Here is a 17,190-nt window from a genome sequence, read left to right on the forward strand (position 1 = left end):
GCAAATTATAAAGCGTCTTTGGAGTTGCTCCAAACAGGAGGCAGCGAAGTTTGTACTCCCTCTCCGTTCCTGCCCAGAAAGGCTACAGTGCACAACCGGTGCAATAGTGCTCGGTGTTGGTTCCGGGGCGCAAACTGGCTATTGAATGCTGCTTGCGGACTGAATATATTGGGTGATAAATGCTGGGTCTAGACTCAATGTGGTGGAATATGGATGGTGGGTGTAGACTGAATGTGTTGGGTGTTGGATGGTGGGTGTAGACTGAATGTGTTGGGTGTTGGATGGTGGGTGTAGACTGAATGTGTTGGGTGTTGGATGGTGGATGTAGACTGAATGTGTTGGATGTTGAATGCTGGGTGTAGACTGAATGTGTTGGGTGTTGAATGCTGGGTGTAGACTGAATGTGTTGGGTGTAGACTGAATGTGTTGGGTGTTGGATGGTGGGTGTAGACTGAATGTGTTGGGTGTTGGATGGTGGGTGTAGACTGAATGTGTTGGGTGTTGGATGGTGGGTGTAGACTGAATGTGTTGGGTGTTGGATGGTGGGTGTAGACTGAATGTGTTGGGTGTTGGATGGTGGGTGTAGACTGAATGTGTTGGGTGTTGGATGCTGGGTGTAGACTGAATGTGTTGGGTGTTGGATGGTGGGTGTAGACTGAATGTGTTGGGTGTTGGATGGTGGGTGTAGACTGAATGTGTTGGGTGTTGGATGGTGGGTGTAGACTGAATGTGTTGGGTGTTGGATGGTGGGTGTAGACTGAATGTGTTGGAAGCTGTGTGCAAACAGGGGTGCAATATCGCTGTACTCACGGTAGAAGAGGTATTCGGTGTAGCTGCTCCATGTCCTGTCCTCAATGGTCTGACCGCACACTGAACCGGTGAGAGACGAATTACTGCCCAGCAGAGTGAAGCCTGCTTCGGCCAATGTGTCGAAGGCTCTCTCGAGCTGCCGGTAGCGGAGGTAGAAGCGGGACGTGTACCTGTCGGGGGTCCGGTCCGGGTCCCTGCTCTCGTTCACATTGTCTCCAAACACTTCCTTGAGGAGCCCGATGCGGCCACACGCGAGGATCCGAGGTACCCGGCGGAAGAGCCGGGCGTCCCCTTGCAAGCTGTCCCGCCCCAGGGTGCACGATCCCCGGTAACCCAGGGTGATGAAGCCGGCCCTGCGCTCGGCTGCCTGGCTGACGCCCCGCGGGAGATCGCTGCCCTGTGAGAGCTCGTCCAGGTCACTGTGCGAGGGGTCATCGAGGCCGGGGCTCTGCCTCTCGTCCGGGCTTAACATCCGAACCAGGTCGGGCAGCTGGAAGAACTCAGCCTCCCGCCTGAGGCGCATCTTCTCCGGGAAGAGCTCGGGCAGAACCACCGCCCGGTCCCGCAGGTAATCCAGGATGTAGCGGAACAAGAAGCCGTCCCTGTCGATGAAGAAGCGCCCGCGGTTGTCCCGGGCCAGGTCCGGGCCGCCAGAGTTCCTCTTGTGGCTGAACATCTTGCCGAGGACCGAGTTGGGGAGGCTGGTGAGGGTGGAGAGCCGTGTGAAGTACACCTGGCCGCCTACGTTCAGCTCCACCACTTCGGGCAGCCCTCCGCCGGTGTCCCGGGCTGGCAGAGGAGCTGCCCTGCAGTTGGCACTCAACGCCATCACCAACCCGCCGGCCGAGCCCCCGGGACACAACTTGTGGCCAGGTTACCGAGCCGCTCTCCCTCCTCCCTCCTCCTCCCCTCCCTCCCCTCCCTCCCTTCCTTTCCCCTCTCCGGCAGAAATTTCAAGCAGCCCGCCTGGCCGTGTCTCGGTGCACTCCCCGGGTCCCGAAAGGAGGCGAGCCCCGGCTTCTCCCCTCCCCGGCGGGCGGCTTCCAAAAAGGGGATGGAGCGGGCAAGACGCCGGCGAGGAGTTGGCTCCTTGTGATCCGCTGGGGAAGTTGGCGGCTCGGCTCTCACCGACTTGTTTTCTGCCCCGCTGCCCGTCTGCCCGCTGATGGGTTCGCAGCTCCAACCTCCCGGTGTCACATCTCTGTGAGAGAGAGAGAGAGAGAGACAGAAAGCAGCTGGGAAGCGGCTCTTACATCATCTCCCCAAGATCACACGCCGCCTCCTGTCGAGATCTACTTCTCCAACTTGTAGGCTCCGATGATTCAGGTTGCCGGTTCACACGCAAAAGAGAGAAATCTCCCTACCCGTTTGCGGCTCTCGCCAATAGTCAGCGGCGCTCCTGTCCAGTTTCAGACTCCGCCACTTCCAGAGACTCCGCCTGTCCCGCTTTCCTCACGTATCCGTCTTCCTAGATTTCACGGAAAAACCCGCGAGACGGGAAATAATTGTCCCCGAGGGTCAATCACAGACACAAAGTTGTCATTGAACATTAGTCACTCGGAAACTTAGTGTATTGTATCCCCACGGTGAAGCACTGAAGCTCCAGCCTCTTCTTCAGACAACTTAATGGTCTCATTTCATCATGTTCCAGTGCCATGGGGTTGCAAGGGATCAAATCTATTGAGACGCGATGGGATATTTTAGGATTGTGGAATAAATAATTAGATAAAGCTGGAACTGTGCAGGTAAGATGACCCAACAATCCATAAAGGCACGCAGCCAAATCTGAAGCGGCGGTGGACGCCAGCAATTAAGAGATATAGCAATTTTACAACAGAAGGCGAGAACTAGTTTCAGGGGAGAGTCGGTTGTAATTTATGAAGTGAAAGTTTAGACCTTGGGCGACATATATGGTCACACTAACCAGTGTTAGCATCAATAAACTAGTACGTAGTTGATAGGGATTTTTTTAAAAAATCTACAGTGAATTATTACTGGAAAGCCAGAAGTGTGCAATGGGATCCGAACATTCTTCAAACATTGTCTAGCACGGATATACACACGCCAGTAATCACATATCATGATAGCCAAAAATTGAACCATTAAATATGTAAAAATATATATAGGATTGGTATTTTTCTTCCCAGTAAAACAAACTACGCCATAAACAAAATAGCCCATTAGTGAATGATGATTATTGTGGTTAATTCAATTGCGTAAAAGGGCACTCAGGATTCATATCCCTTTCACTTCATGCATCAAAACCAGTAACATTCTTCATGGGTGCCATTTCCTATATTATTGTTGTAAAATTGCTGTTTGGAAATAAACACTGAAATTATGTGGGGTTCTTTATGATATCAGGAGAGAGCTGTTTTCAGATAAAGCTGTTTATGCTGTCAAAAAACACAAATGCTGAACATTGAAATAAAACAGAAAATGCTGGCAGTGCACAAGTAGCTCCATCAGCATCTGTATTGAGAAAAGTTGGGTTTAGTGTTTGCTAATGGTCACATTAGATGATAACCGATCTTTATTTTCCCCATGGTCTTGGGCCTGCTATCCACATCTAGCATTTTCTGTGTTTTTTTTTTAAATTCATGGTGTTACAATAAATATATAAAACACAATATAAGCAGCAGCTATAACATAGTCCAGAAGCTAACGATCATGTTAAAAACTGCCAGAAACTTGGCCAATTATTACGTGGTCACAAACTAGAGTTATCACTACTCTTCTCCCCTTCCCCCACCCCACACACACACACTCCCTGTGGTTTATAAGCAGTGAAGTTTTGAACTTACTAGACTGCGTGGACTGTATCATATGTTACAAAGGAGAAGCATACATTTAAGATATTTTTAATTGTGGCTGTGTGTTTTACAGTAGTTGCTGACCCTTTATATTATGCTTTCATTATCCAAGCACATTTCCAGCCCTGATTGTGCCATTTCTGACAGAAAACCAACAGAACAGGTTTAAAAAACCCTAAGCCTATTTCTCTAGATACAAAAACAAAGGTCCTGTTTGCCCTTTTCATAGCCTTGTCTACTTGAGCTACCACCTTTAATGACTTGTGCATTTGAACATCAAGGTATCTCTGCTCCATTATACTATTTAAAATTTTGCCATATAAGCTGTATTTCCTTTCCCTAATCTTATTTCCAAATGTATTACTTCCAATTTTCTACATTAAACTGCATCCACCACTTATTTGTCCATCCTGCTAGTCTATCCATGTCCTCTTGAATAATTTCACAAACTTCCTCACAATTTTTCATACCACAATTACAAATTTGGGTCTTCCATAAATACTTTCTCAGGTTCAGTAGCAGCAGTCACCCCCATTAGCAGATTCCATGTCCTTATGTCCGAATCCACTCACATGGCCCAATATCTACTTACACGATAACGTAACCTAAGGGGTGTAACAATGTGTCCCCCTTGTCATATGAACTGGATATATCTTTTGCATATGCTTTCATGTGTGCTTTTCCAACATTTCAGTAGGCGGGTTATTTACACATCGGTGAGACGAGGCCAGAATGAATAATTAAGTGGTTTTATTTCTCATAGCAAGTGAGCCTACAGAGCAACAGTTATGATTGAACTCAATTCAATCAATACAAAGTATTGAATCATAACAATTCTACCATGCGTTCCCCCCCCCCCCCCCCAATCAGTGGGTCAGCTTACTTGACTTAGACAAAATAACTTCTAACTTACCTCCTGCATTCTAACTTCTGAGTCTGAGTGAAAGCCTGCCTAGCAGCTTTCTATTAAAAAATCCAACTGTCAGTGTATGTTTCTGTCTCTGTTTTATCTCCCTGTGTTCACAACCAGAGGGAAAGTCTATGCCAGACAACCCCTGATGAGCGCCTAGAACCAGAATAATGGTCACACAGGCCCAAAATATGACATCCCCCAACTTCATGTCATCAGAAAATGTCAATATTATTCATTCAATTTCAGTCTAGATCCAGACAGGATGGGAAATACACAACTTCAGTTATGACATAAGTCATCCTGTGACAATAACACATGTTAAATTGATTAGAAAGATTGTCCTTCCACATCTTATTTTTATGCTGTGCTACAGGACAAAAAGTTGATTAAAGCCAAAGGGGGTGATTTTAAACCCCAAGAACGGGTGGGTTGGGGGCGGGTGGGAATTGAAAATAATTGTTTTTTTGGGTCGCAACTGCAAAAGTTTCGGACTTTGCATTCCCAGTGGGAAGCCTGTACTTTTACGCGCCCAAGTTACACCCAGAAATAAAGCCGGATTGCAGTCACGACCCAAAAAACAACTATTTTCAACTCCCACCTGCCCACAACCAACCTGTTCTTGGGGGTTAAAATCACCCCCAAGTCTCTCTCTCTGTCGATTGTAAGGGTTCTAAGTGAAATGTACTCTAACTTACCTCCTGCATTCTAACTTCTGAGTCTGAGTGAAAGCCTGCCTAGCAGCTTTCTATTAAAAAATCCAACTGTCAGTGTATGTTTCTGTCTCTATTTTATCTCCCTGTGTTCACAACCAGAGGGAAGGTCTATGCCAGACAACCCCTGCTGAGCGCCCAGAACCAAGAACCCAGTTTCTAGTAGGTGTCAATCCCTAGCACAAACTATCCATGCATTAGCAATCTCTCAGAGAGTAAGTACGGTTGGTAAAAGATGTTTTAAAAAAAAAATTGGTATAGTAGAGCCGCTCTTCTGAGATTTGGTTAAAGCCCTTTGCTGAGCTTTATTCTGCATTTGCCTTTACTACACCTGACTTGGGAGCCTTCACTGCGGATACTGGGTATCCAAGCTAAACACTTCTATATCCCCAGCATGCCATCTCACAACTTGGCAAACAAAAAAAATCACCAAAAATCATACATTTGAGTTAGGTACTTGAGCTCATTCTAGAAAAGTAAACTTCAATCAAGCATAAATATCCTTTCTGGTAATAGGATCACAAAAATTCAATATATCTACAAATGGAAACCATAACCACAATATAATTGACTATCACCACATCATAAACCCCCTGATATATGCACTGAGAAATTGCTTTTAGACAATTCAATGGTAGCCTCTGCTTTTCAGATCTCTGTAAAAACATTCAGCGGGGAGTGGGCACAACTACTGGTCATCGCAGGGTTAAAGAACGTGGGTGGAGCTTTCCAAGGCTAGATGTCACCAGTGGGGTCTCAGCTGCGGCAGGCAGCTTATTAGAAAATTGTGGGTGCATTATCCATGATTTTCCTTCCATTAATGTCAATAGATGGAACATCTCAGACAAAGCATGCATGGTATTCCGACCAGCGGCCACTGTGGGGACCTCGGAAAGTTTCACCCCACATGTTTAATCATCCAATTTATGTAACGTAAAGTTTGTTATTTCAAAACCTATTGGCCCTAGGAATTAAATTGTGTCCAAAACGAAGAGTGCATGGGGTGCGGCGCCCGCTGCACGTGACTGTTAATGTGGTCGCAGGGACCATGTGAAATTGGTGCTGGCAGCTACTGGGCAGGCATGCAGCCTCCCACTAGCAGGAAACCCTGGGAACTATCAGACAAGAGCTGTAGAAGGGGCACCCAGATTCTCTGATGCAGCTTTGGAGGCTCTTGTGCAGATGGTCGACAAGAGTAGGAGTAAGATCTTGCTCCCCCCGAAGAGGGCAGAAAGCCCTTTAGACAGTGCTTCCAATGACAGTGGGAAGAGGTGGCTGAAGAGATGAACACAAGGAACTTAGCTCCCAGGACCTAGCTACTATGCCAAAAGAAGTTTAATGACCTCATTAGAGTTGTCAAGGTAAGAATCCTAGCTCTAAGCTCAATTACTTTCTGCTCACACCCACAGCCCCACTGCTCACAACACTTCCCTTCCCCACGTCCCTTCATTCTCCTACAATCACTGAACCACACTTCACTCCACATCCTTCTCCTCCTACACACACACTGTGCACCCTTTACTTTCAGCACTATTGGAACCCTCACTAACACACTCCCTTCTTTCTTGTAGGAGAAGGTTGTATAGAACATGGGAGTGCAGGCAGCAACCAGAGGAGGCCAAAGCTGTCTACACATCCTTTCCACAATGGAGGAACAGGTCCTCTACCTGATGGGCAGAGGGCGATTCATGGCCGTGGCGAGTGAAAACACTGGAAGAGAAGTGCTGAATGGCTTCTTCACACCTTATCCTCTTTTTCCTTTCTTACTTCTATCTCACCCTACACAGGCTGCATGCCAAATTGCAGCCAGTCATCTTTCTCTGCTTATGCTGAACACAAAAAGCTAACCCTTGTCCCTCTCTTTCATTTCAGGTCCAGAAAACATCAATCCCCCTGTGGCACTTGAGGAAGAAGTGGGCAGCCTTCCTGAAGACACAGCATCACTCGATCTGACCCTAGCAAGCACCAGCTCTGAGATTGGCACCATGTGTACTTTAGAGGTTAAAAGTTAGAGGAAGGATCGTCATGCAGTAACTCATGGGCACAAGTGTGCAGGAGCTAGGGCAGGGGGATAGGATGGCACAGGAACCAACTTGCTGGAAGGTGAAATCACATCCTAGCCCTGCTATAGAGGACTCAGATGTTGACTCCGAGGGCCCAGACTACCGAAAAAAGCTGATGGCCATTCACCAGGAAATGCTAAGTGCATTCGCCTGCCTGCCAATGAACTTGTGCGCAATGACTGAGAGCATGGAGGAGTACAGCTCCAACTTGTGTCGAGCTACAGGCAGACCATCGAGACCATGCTGTCAACCATGGAGTGAGTAGTCAGCTCCATAAACACTGCAGTGGGGCCCACCATGACAGAGCCTCTGGTGACAGCTCTGACAGCTTACATGGCAGCTTACATGGCTACCGTGGAAGCTGACTGTTGCCATCTTGCCTCTGAGGTACAGCATTACACTTTACACAAAACATGCTTCCTTTCACACATAACACATCAATCACTACCTCCAAGCACAAGTGTCCCTGCACATGTGTACGTACACACATACATGTACTATACAACAATTTCACTAAGTCATGCTCCATGTCAACACCTTCGTACACAATTCTACCTCCACTGCTGCTCCATATATATGTCCTAAATATCCTCCAATTTTCTATAAGCAAAGTCATAAGGGATCAATTAAGAAATATAGTTAGGTGCAGAATGGATGCTGTAGGCTGTTAACCTATTCTGTCTTTTCAGCTGTCAGTGAAGGAGTTTATTCCTGGCTGGGTCCAATGTAAACCAGGCTCAGTCACACCTGGGAAAATTGCCCAGACACTGAACCAGTATCAGTAGGATCAGGAAGAAAGATCGATCCAAAAGAGCTCCATCTCCCCTGTTTTGTTTGTCACACTTCAGATGTCTTCTGGCATTACACATGTACATGCAGGAACTTGCATGAACTCAAAGCTTAGGTTCTCCAATCAAAAATGTTGTTAGAAGCATGTTTAACACAGAAAATGCGATTGTTTAGGTTAATCATTTTCTTATAAAATTTGCAACTTTTAGTTCTTTATTATGTTACAAACCTTATTTCCAATATGTGGAGATGCCGGTGATGGACTGGGGTTGACAATTGTAAACAATTTTACAACACCAAGTTATAGTCCAGCAATTTTATTTTAAATTCACAAGCTTTCGGAGATTTTCTCCTTCCTCAGGCAAATTTGCCTGAGGAAGGAGAAAATCTCCGAAAGCTTGTGAATTTAAAATAAAATTGCTGGACTATAACTTGGTGTTGTAAAATTGTTTACAATTATTTCCAATAGTAAGCGTTCAGCTTAGTAGAAACTCAAGATAGCCAGCAAATGGATTTTCAAAAGATTTTTCAGCAATTTGATTGGTTTGCCTTTTTTAAAAATCATTAACTTTTGCTGTCTGTACATTTTTTGTGGTACTTTTTTGAACTTTGTGGCTGAAGGTTTTCATTCCTACTCGCTGCTTGGTACATTCCCTATCTGGTACATTGTGCTTTGTTTTGTGAATATGAAATTGACTCAATCAAGTGCAAGAATTTTGCACATGTACAAGTGTAATGCCAGAAGACATCAAAGTGTAACAGACAAAACAGGTCAGATGGAGCTTTTTGGACAGATCCTACTGATATTGATTCAGTGCCTAGGTAATTTTCCAAGGTGTGACTGTGCCTAGTTTACATTGGACCCAGCCACATATAAACTCCTTTAGCTTATCTTTATAGGTGAAAATGGAATACTTATAGTCTGAAGTCTTACTGAGTACAATCTCTGTGCATATTATATGGATTTCAAACAGAGTAATCTGACATGTGAAAGATAAAAATGGAAATCTTAGAAAGCTTTTTATCACAACCATGAAAACTTAAGTGTCAGTCTCCAGGCTTAGCGAACATATCTCATTATCCTTCCGAAAATGCCCTGTAAATATCAGAGATGATCCACTTATTTGGATATATATGCAGATAATTAAAGTTTTAAGGGAAAAACAAATCAAGTATAATTGTAGCAATCACTGGTTAAACATAGTTTCCCATTAGAGTTAATTTAGGATTAGGGTTTAGGGTAAAAGATGGCACAGTATTGTTCTTCTAAATTCTATATAAATTCAATTCTAATTACCAAAGGTAGGGGAAACTATGCACAAGACAGATTAAGCATGCCTCAGACTGGAGAAATCTAAATTGCGGATTTGCAAACTTCAAGCAGTGAATTTCAGTGAGATTATTGTTGAAAGTGTCTCTACTCCATCACCACCGACCGCACCCCCCCAAAAAAAATACGTTTAGTCCAGTAGCTAACTTTTGTGGTCAAATTATTGAATATTACACATTCTTTTAAAAATGCAGACAAGCAAAAATGAACTTATTGCAAGATCCTATACATTGAAGCGGGAGCTTGTACGTAATTATAACACTTGGCAGGTTTACGACTAATATCATTCTGTTGTGTGAAGAGCCTGAGATCAGTCCAATGTTACACTACAATGTAGAGCAATTAGAAAAGCATTGGTGCTCACCTCAGAGGACCTCTTTTCTCATCCTTGGATCAAATCAGAATAATTCAGCAGCCTTGTATATCATCGCAATACTACAAACAGAAATGAAATGAAAAGAAGAGCATTTTCAAAATTTGCATTTCCAGCAGGTCCCTTCCAGGTGACTGAAGTAACTGCTTCAAACCTCTTACATTTATCTGAGATGCTGACAGTCTGGATGCAGAATCTGCGACTTCCTTTCTGTTTCAACCACTTACCCTGAAGGATCAATTTGTATTAATACAGTCTACAGTTGATAATTCAAAGTAGTTTGTTGTACTAAAAAAATGTGAATTATTCAAAGTTTGAATTAACCAATATAAATAACACAGAAAGATGGAAATTTAGTGCTAAAATTTTTAATTATCAGATAATTTGAATTAAATGGCTGATTTAAGAGGATTAATGTGTACTTGGTGATCTACTTGATATGGACATATCTTTGATAAGGATTTTTTCTCCTTAATAACAGAAGTGTAGAAGCAATGATTAGTTTTGATGCAATCTGATCTGAAAACCTGAATTCCACCTGTCAGTCTATTGTTGCTGCTCTTTTCTGAAATAACCAGTTGCTTTAAGATATAGATTATAGAAAGTCTGAAGCTATGAGGATAAACTGGTGGTTGCGATGAGCTGCATGTCATATGCCCCACCCGATCAGCCCAAGTCTCCTTTCTATTGATTTCAATGGAATGGAAAATTGAGCAGGGCAAAGAACAGGCAGCCAATCTGCAACCGCCAGTTTACCACTTGTGCTGAAAGTGAAAATGACTCCTATAACTTTAATTTACTTCAATGTAAATTTAGATCACTCAGTTCTTGGATTTGCTTTATGAAACTTCTGATCCTTTGCAATTTCATGCAAGGTCTTTTTTTGTTGTTTCTGCGATTTTTATTTTCATGTCTTTCCCACTTTTTGTCCTCACTACACAGTCAATACACCTCACTACAATCTCATGGTATCCTCACTGTAACTTTACCTACAAATTCCTGACTACACCCTCACTGTAACCGCACCTTCCGTTCACTACAAATTCATTGCAGACTCACAGTGACCGCACTTCTCCTTCATTACAATCTCACTCCATCCTCATGTTGCCTTTATTACAATCTCACTACACTATAGTTGCACCCTTGCCACATTACTATATATTTTTGTTGTCATTAATAATTAAATCCAGTTTCATGTCTGTCTGCTGTTAACACCTGGAACACCCCCTTGTGGCTGCAGAGATTCATTCAAATGCATGTTTTACATAACTATATTTCTGCAAATCATTTGCAAATATAATTGAGACATCTGGTTGCTCTGACACTATTAATTGGAAAAATCAATGTAATTCAAATCCATTGAAATGGTGTTTCCCACAGTTCACCGGAGATCCTTTTTAGATGTGGTTGCTGTAACTCCCAGCCAAAAACCTGACTAGAACCATCCTGTGGTGGCTCTGGCCATATCTCATTTAAACACTTTTGTGAATCTCAGGTTGAGCAGAGCTGAACCCTAATTGAGATTTTACTGTGTAAGTGGCTGCTGGACCTGGACTATCTTTAACTCTGAAATATTGAAATGCTGACCTTTGCTACTGACGGAAGCACTGGCTTTCCATTCGCCCTCCATCTTCTTCATTAAAGTGTTATTTCATCTGCCCCCTGCAGCTGACCACCCCAGTACTAATTTCTTATTCAATATAAAACTCCACTCGACAATCAGCTCTGGAAACTGCTTCAGAAACTTTTCAAATATTAAAAGCTATCAAAAGACTATTCTGAGGTTGTCCTGACCACCCATCTATGTATCCATCGATCTAGCATTCTATGTGTATGGGGTGGGGGCGTTGCCTATGCAGGGCTGATCTTAGCACAGTCCCACCAGTAAGAATGGGCAGCCAGCAGTCGCATTTCCTCCCACTGCCTGCCTATTCTCCACTGGTAGTTAAAATCAGCCCTGAGGAGTCAAGACCAAGAGGTAGATTTTGACTTGGGAGGTCAGTTGGCCGGCTGTTCCAGTGACGAAGAGGAGCCCGCAATTTTGAAGCCCCAACCTCAACTGAATTTGGCAGACAAGCTGCGGACGCCAAATAGGTGACCTTATGCAGCTCGACACTCTACGGCCTGAAGAATGCCAGCCAGCCGGGAAACCGGCAGAGGCCTGCAGGTAGATGCTCAGAACAGGGAACGCAATGCCAAGAGGGGGGCAAGACCAGGCCAGCAGTGACCCACAGTATTAGGCAAAACCATATCTCAACACGTATACATTTTGCTGTCATGGTTTGTTCATGAATCAACTGAATCATCAAAATGTTTTTTGAAAACAAATCTGTAATTTTGTTCTCAGTAACTGGGCTTGGATTTGGTATTTTTGTCCAGAGCAATGACTCTCCCAGCTGAAGACAGATCCTGTGGTCTAAGCACGTGCAGTGTGCACAATTTCAATGGATGCATCAGCAGCATTTAGCTAGCAAAATAATACAATGGGATAGAGTTTCAACCAGATAGCACTGGTTTTATCAGCGCAATCCAGCCAAACCAGCACAAAAGATCGAGAAATTTCTATTTACACTGGACATAAATTACATCCAGCCTTATTCGAGTTTCCATGGTCTTTTGCACAGGTTCAAAAATAATTGTGCTGAAGCTGGCCCCACCCACAAAACTGGCCACATCCCCCGAACGAAATAACAAGGTTAGCAAGTTTCCGCCGATTGCACCCAATTGCGGCCGTTCAAGGAGGGGCTTGAAATTAAGCTAGTTTTCTTAGGCGCACAGGCACTAGTAGGCACATTTTTACATATTAAAATTATTTAATTTACTAAGAAACTGACTAATATACACCAATGAAAGTAGTAAATCATTCAGTATAGTTTTTTTAAGTCATTTTCAATTATTTAAAATCAGGTTACTCACAGATGAAGGACCAGACACTTTTCTTTAAAAAATTTTATTTTTTGTGATAAACCCATTTTCAAATGTATTAATAAAACTGCACCAGGTTACCGCTCTTAAATATATCTTAAATACATCAATGAATATTTTTTACTGCAAAAGAAAAAAAAATGATTATGCTCTGTTAAGCTGCCGGATTGCGCTGGTTCATGGAAGATTTTATGTTTGTGATTATGCAAATGCATTTAGCAGAACTGTAACCGAGCCGGTGCAATTTGCGCCCAATTCTTGATTGCGCCCCAAGGCGAAAACTCTACCCCAGTAATTCGTTCTTGTTCTCCAACAGAATCAATTTGGTTGTCAAAATTACTTGAAGAAAAGCTGGAAGACAAATTTCAAAACTTTTATGCAGGTAAAATTTATATTGAGTGCTTTTAAAACAGAGAAGTTATGTGTGTGTGAACTCAGAAAGCTGAAATAGGAACATTCATACATAAAGTATCTTCATACAAATTTGCAATTTTTTTCAAAACAAATAAGTTGAATTTTTAAAAGCAAACAAAGCCTCTGATTATTGCCTGATTATCATGTGTTTTGTTGATAATGTAAATGGTCTAATTACTGACATCTCAGACAGAGAGACAGAGTTGCAGGGAGATAAAGAAAGTGAGAGAGAGGAGAGAGACCAGACAGCCACAAATAGAAAGAGAGAGAGCTGGACAGAGAGACATCAAGACACAGATATACACCTCCAAGAACCAATCACAAAACACTAAAATTAATGTTTTCATAGATCTCTTGAAAGCTTACAAACTAGTGATGCCGGACCTGGGTCAACTCCATCCCCCATCCTCCACCCTGTGCTATCAGGCCCATGCCCTCATCTTCCTCTCACTGCTGACATATTTCCCCATCCCCTGTTATTATTTTAAACTCTCCCCCATAGCACCAGTTACTCTCCCAGCTAGGACACTGGTCCCAGCCTTGTTCAGGTAAAGTCCATCCAGCCTGTAAAGGCCACTCCTGCCTCAGAACTGGTCCCAGGTATCTGAACCCTTCATGCATTTATCTCCCTTATCTTTATAGTCCTGTACCGATGAGTATGTGGCATCAGGCTAATCCTATCCTTGAGATCTTGCTCTTCAAACTATCCCCTTTTATTACTCTCCACTTTTAATTTTGCAATCATGCTTATTATTATTTGGATTTTACATTACAACTGTTGCTTTTCTCTGTAGTTTCTGCAGTTCAAAGATCTTCCTACCTGCCTGTTTTATATCACGTCTCCCTGTTCCTGCCTCCAGTCACCTGCCTGTACCCACCTGCCAGTTGGAATCTGTTGCTTTTGCTTACATCCCCCGCTTTCACTTCACACCTCCCACTTCTGGCCTACACATCATCCACAGCCTGCTTCCCATCTAACTGCATGCTTCATTCCTCCCACGTTCTCCACCAGGAACCATCAATTTCTTTTATAAGACTATGCTTCTTATAAGACTATGCTTCCCCCCCACCCAACTCTAATTCTGTTTCCTTTTACTATTTCCCACAAATGAAATTCAGCCAGCAACGATCCTCAGACAATTGCATTAGCAGCTAATGTGCAAAACATGCCTACTAACATCATGAAAAACAGGCTACAGCTTAACCTGGTGAAGAAATGCTGTAAACTACCCTCGATGTGGAGATGACGGTGATGGACTGGGGTTGACAATTGTAAACAATTTTACAACACCAAGTTATAGTCCAGCAATTTTATTTTAATTCTGTACTCACCAAGCATTGTTCTGTGAATTATAAATGCGATTTCATTTCGAGGATTTCATTTTCACATCGTTCACCTGACGAAGGAGGAAGCCTCCGAAAGCTTGTGAATTTAAAATAAAATTGCTGGACTATAACTTGGTGTTGTAAAATTGTTTACAATTGTAAACTACCCTCGTACGCTCTCACAAACTAAACAGTTGTATTGTAAAAAATACTGTTAATCAACTCATTAATTAAAGACTCAAGTAGCACCAAAGCTCTATTTAAATATTTTTTGTTTCTATCACTCACTCATCATTGATCGTACCTGTTCCTCACCTGCACCAAGAGTACCTCCACGAATACATCGGAGAAAAGGGTGGGGCCTGGACGGCGTCATGCTGCTTGCTGCCTCAGTAATATCCTCTCCACTGATCACCTTTAAGCGGCAGCAGGGCCGCCAGATTCCCCACTCTCCCAGATGGCGAACTGCCTGCGAGCCGTTCCGTTAGTACTGGCAGCATCTTGCATGCAAATAAGACCCAACCACGAAAATTGATCTTGTCTCCCGCCGACATTGGATAGGCGGAGTGAACACCCTACCTACCACCCTCCTATGTGTGAACATCGCACCGCTAGGTCATAAAACAATATATGAGATTGCTGTCTAATTACAGAACTCTCCACCCATAAAGCGGTTACATCTTATCTTGTTATACTGTTAGCACATTATGGATGACACTTATTACTTGTTATTAACATGAATTTTAATATCTCATTACCCTTTTGGTTCCTGTTTGTGGTACCCAAGAGCTGTAGTGCTAATTTGATTTTTTAACTGATGTTTGGAGTGAAATCACATGATTGCAGTTTTCTCATTTCTCTCCTTCCTAGTATCCATTAGTATAGAAATACCATTGGGAATTGGGAAAAGGAGACTTTGGGAAGAAGTGTAGAAGGTTGAGGGATGATCTGATTGAGGTGTTTAAAATGATAAAGGGTTTCTATAGAGTAGATACAGATAAATTATTTCCTCTGGTAGGGGAATCCAGAACAAGAGGGCATAATCATAAAATTAGAGCTAGGCCATTTAGGAGTGAAATACTTTTTTCACACAAAGGGTAATAGAAATCTGGAACTCCCTCCCCCATAAGGCTGTTGATACTTGGGTCAATTGAAATTTTCAAGACTGAGATTGATAGATTTTTGTTGGGTAAATGTATCAATGGATATGGAACAAAGGTAGTAAATAGAGTCGAGATACAGGTCAGCCATGATCTAATTAAATGGCAGAATAGACTCAAGGGGTTGAATGGCCTACTTCTGTTCCTATTTCCTGTGACCAAAATCATTAGTGACTGGCTCCCTGTCCCTCTTCCTGCTCCTGTACTCTGTGACTCACCATTTATGCTGCCCTCCTATTGTCTATCTAAACCTACCAGGATGGATATCTGTGACCTGGTGATGACTATGGTAAGTGCAGTGATGGGGTGCTAAGTGTGCTGCTACTTCTCTGTGTTTCCTACATTAAAACAATGGGTACACTTGAAAAGTACATCATTGGCTATAAAACTCTTTGGGACATCCTGATGCATGTCTTTTTCTTTCTTTTCTGGGGCTTTCGCCCTCCTGCTGACTATCTAATTGGTTTCGACCATTTTTGGGCCCAAAGTAGGCAAAATGCAGCAAGCGCACGCCAAAAGCCAGATGCCGAGGCACATCCAAAAGTGGGCCTCGGGCCTCTTTTAATAACACAGACAAGCTGCCGGCGCCTGGCATGCCTCCAGAGGCAGCTCGCCCAACGTTGGGGATAGACTCCTACTTTTTCACAAATATTGCAGGAGGGTCCTGAAACAAGTGCAGGACCCTTCTTTGCATATTTAAATTGATCCAACGCTGATTTTAGATGGCCGTCAGGAATGCCGAGAAATAATGCAGGACCAATATGGTGGCGGCCATGCTGCTGGCGCAGATTGACCTCAGGACCTCACGCCCAGAAATTGGTATACATTGTGCCTGTTTTACCCCTGAAAAACGGGTGAAATGCATACCAATTTCTACGTCAGAGATGAAAGTTGCTAGCTGTGAACTCTGTTCATATCATAGATCTTTAAAATTAAATATCTATAGCCTGGAAATTGCTGTTTATATGCTAATTACAGGGAAATTGAGTTAATACAAGTTACTGGGAAAATTAATTCTTGATTGCTTACCCACAATATTGCTGCTTCCAGTTTGCGAACAAAACTATGGGAAATCTCTCCCACTGAGAGCCAGTCAATGAGAAGGGCTATCATTAAATCCTCTAAATCAGCTGTGAGCTGTAATTAGATGCCAATTAATCTCCTGAAATAGCACTGGCAAAACAAAACTAGCTTCTGAGCAAATTGTTGTCGATTTGGTTGTTACTGACTGAGAAAAGGCACTTTACATCGAGTTACATCGAGTCTTCAGTACAGAAACAGGCCATTCGGTCCAACTGGTCTATGCTGGCGTTTATGCTCCACACGAGCCTCCACCCATCCCTCTTCATCTAACCCTATCAGCGTACCCTTCTATTCCTTTCTCCCTCATGTATTTATCTAGCTTCCCCTTAAATACATCTATGCTAGTCGTCTCAACTACTCCTTATGGTAGCGCGTTCCACATTCTTACTACGCTTTGGGTAAAGAAGTTTCTCCTGAATTCCCTATTGGATTTATTGATGACTGTCTTATATTTATGACCTCTAGTTTTGGATTCCCCCAC

The 17,190-nt window shown here is 43.2% G+C and overlaps 1 protein-coding gene across 3 annotated transcripts in view; it reads right to left on the reverse strand.

The window, feature by feature from the left end:
• LOC137332413 (BTB/POZ domain-containing protein KCTD16-like) overlaps nucleotides 1–1,713 on the reverse strand; it is a 229,519-nt gene extending 227,806 nt beyond the window's left edge. For all 3 annotated transcript variants that reach the window (XM_067996225.1, XM_067996227.1, XM_067996226.1), the window contains exon 1: nucleotides 811–1,713. In XM_067996225.1, coding sequence (XP_067852326.1) covers nucleotides 811–1,639 — 829 coding nt within the window. In that variant the 5' untranslated portion in view covers nucleotides 1,640–1,713. The remainder of the gene's footprint in view (nucleotides 1–810) is intronic.
• Nucleotides 1,714–17,190: the final 15,477 nt, after the last annotated feature.

The sequence above is a fragment of the Heptranchias perlo genome, chromosome 14 (genome assembly GCF_035084215.1).
Source record: "Heptranchias perlo isolate sHepPer1 chromosome 14, sHepPer1.hap1, whole genome shotgun sequence".
Classification (NCBI taxonomy): domain Eukaryota; kingdom Metazoa; phylum Chordata; class Chondrichthyes; order Hexanchiformes; family Hexanchidae; genus Heptranchias; species Heptranchias perlo.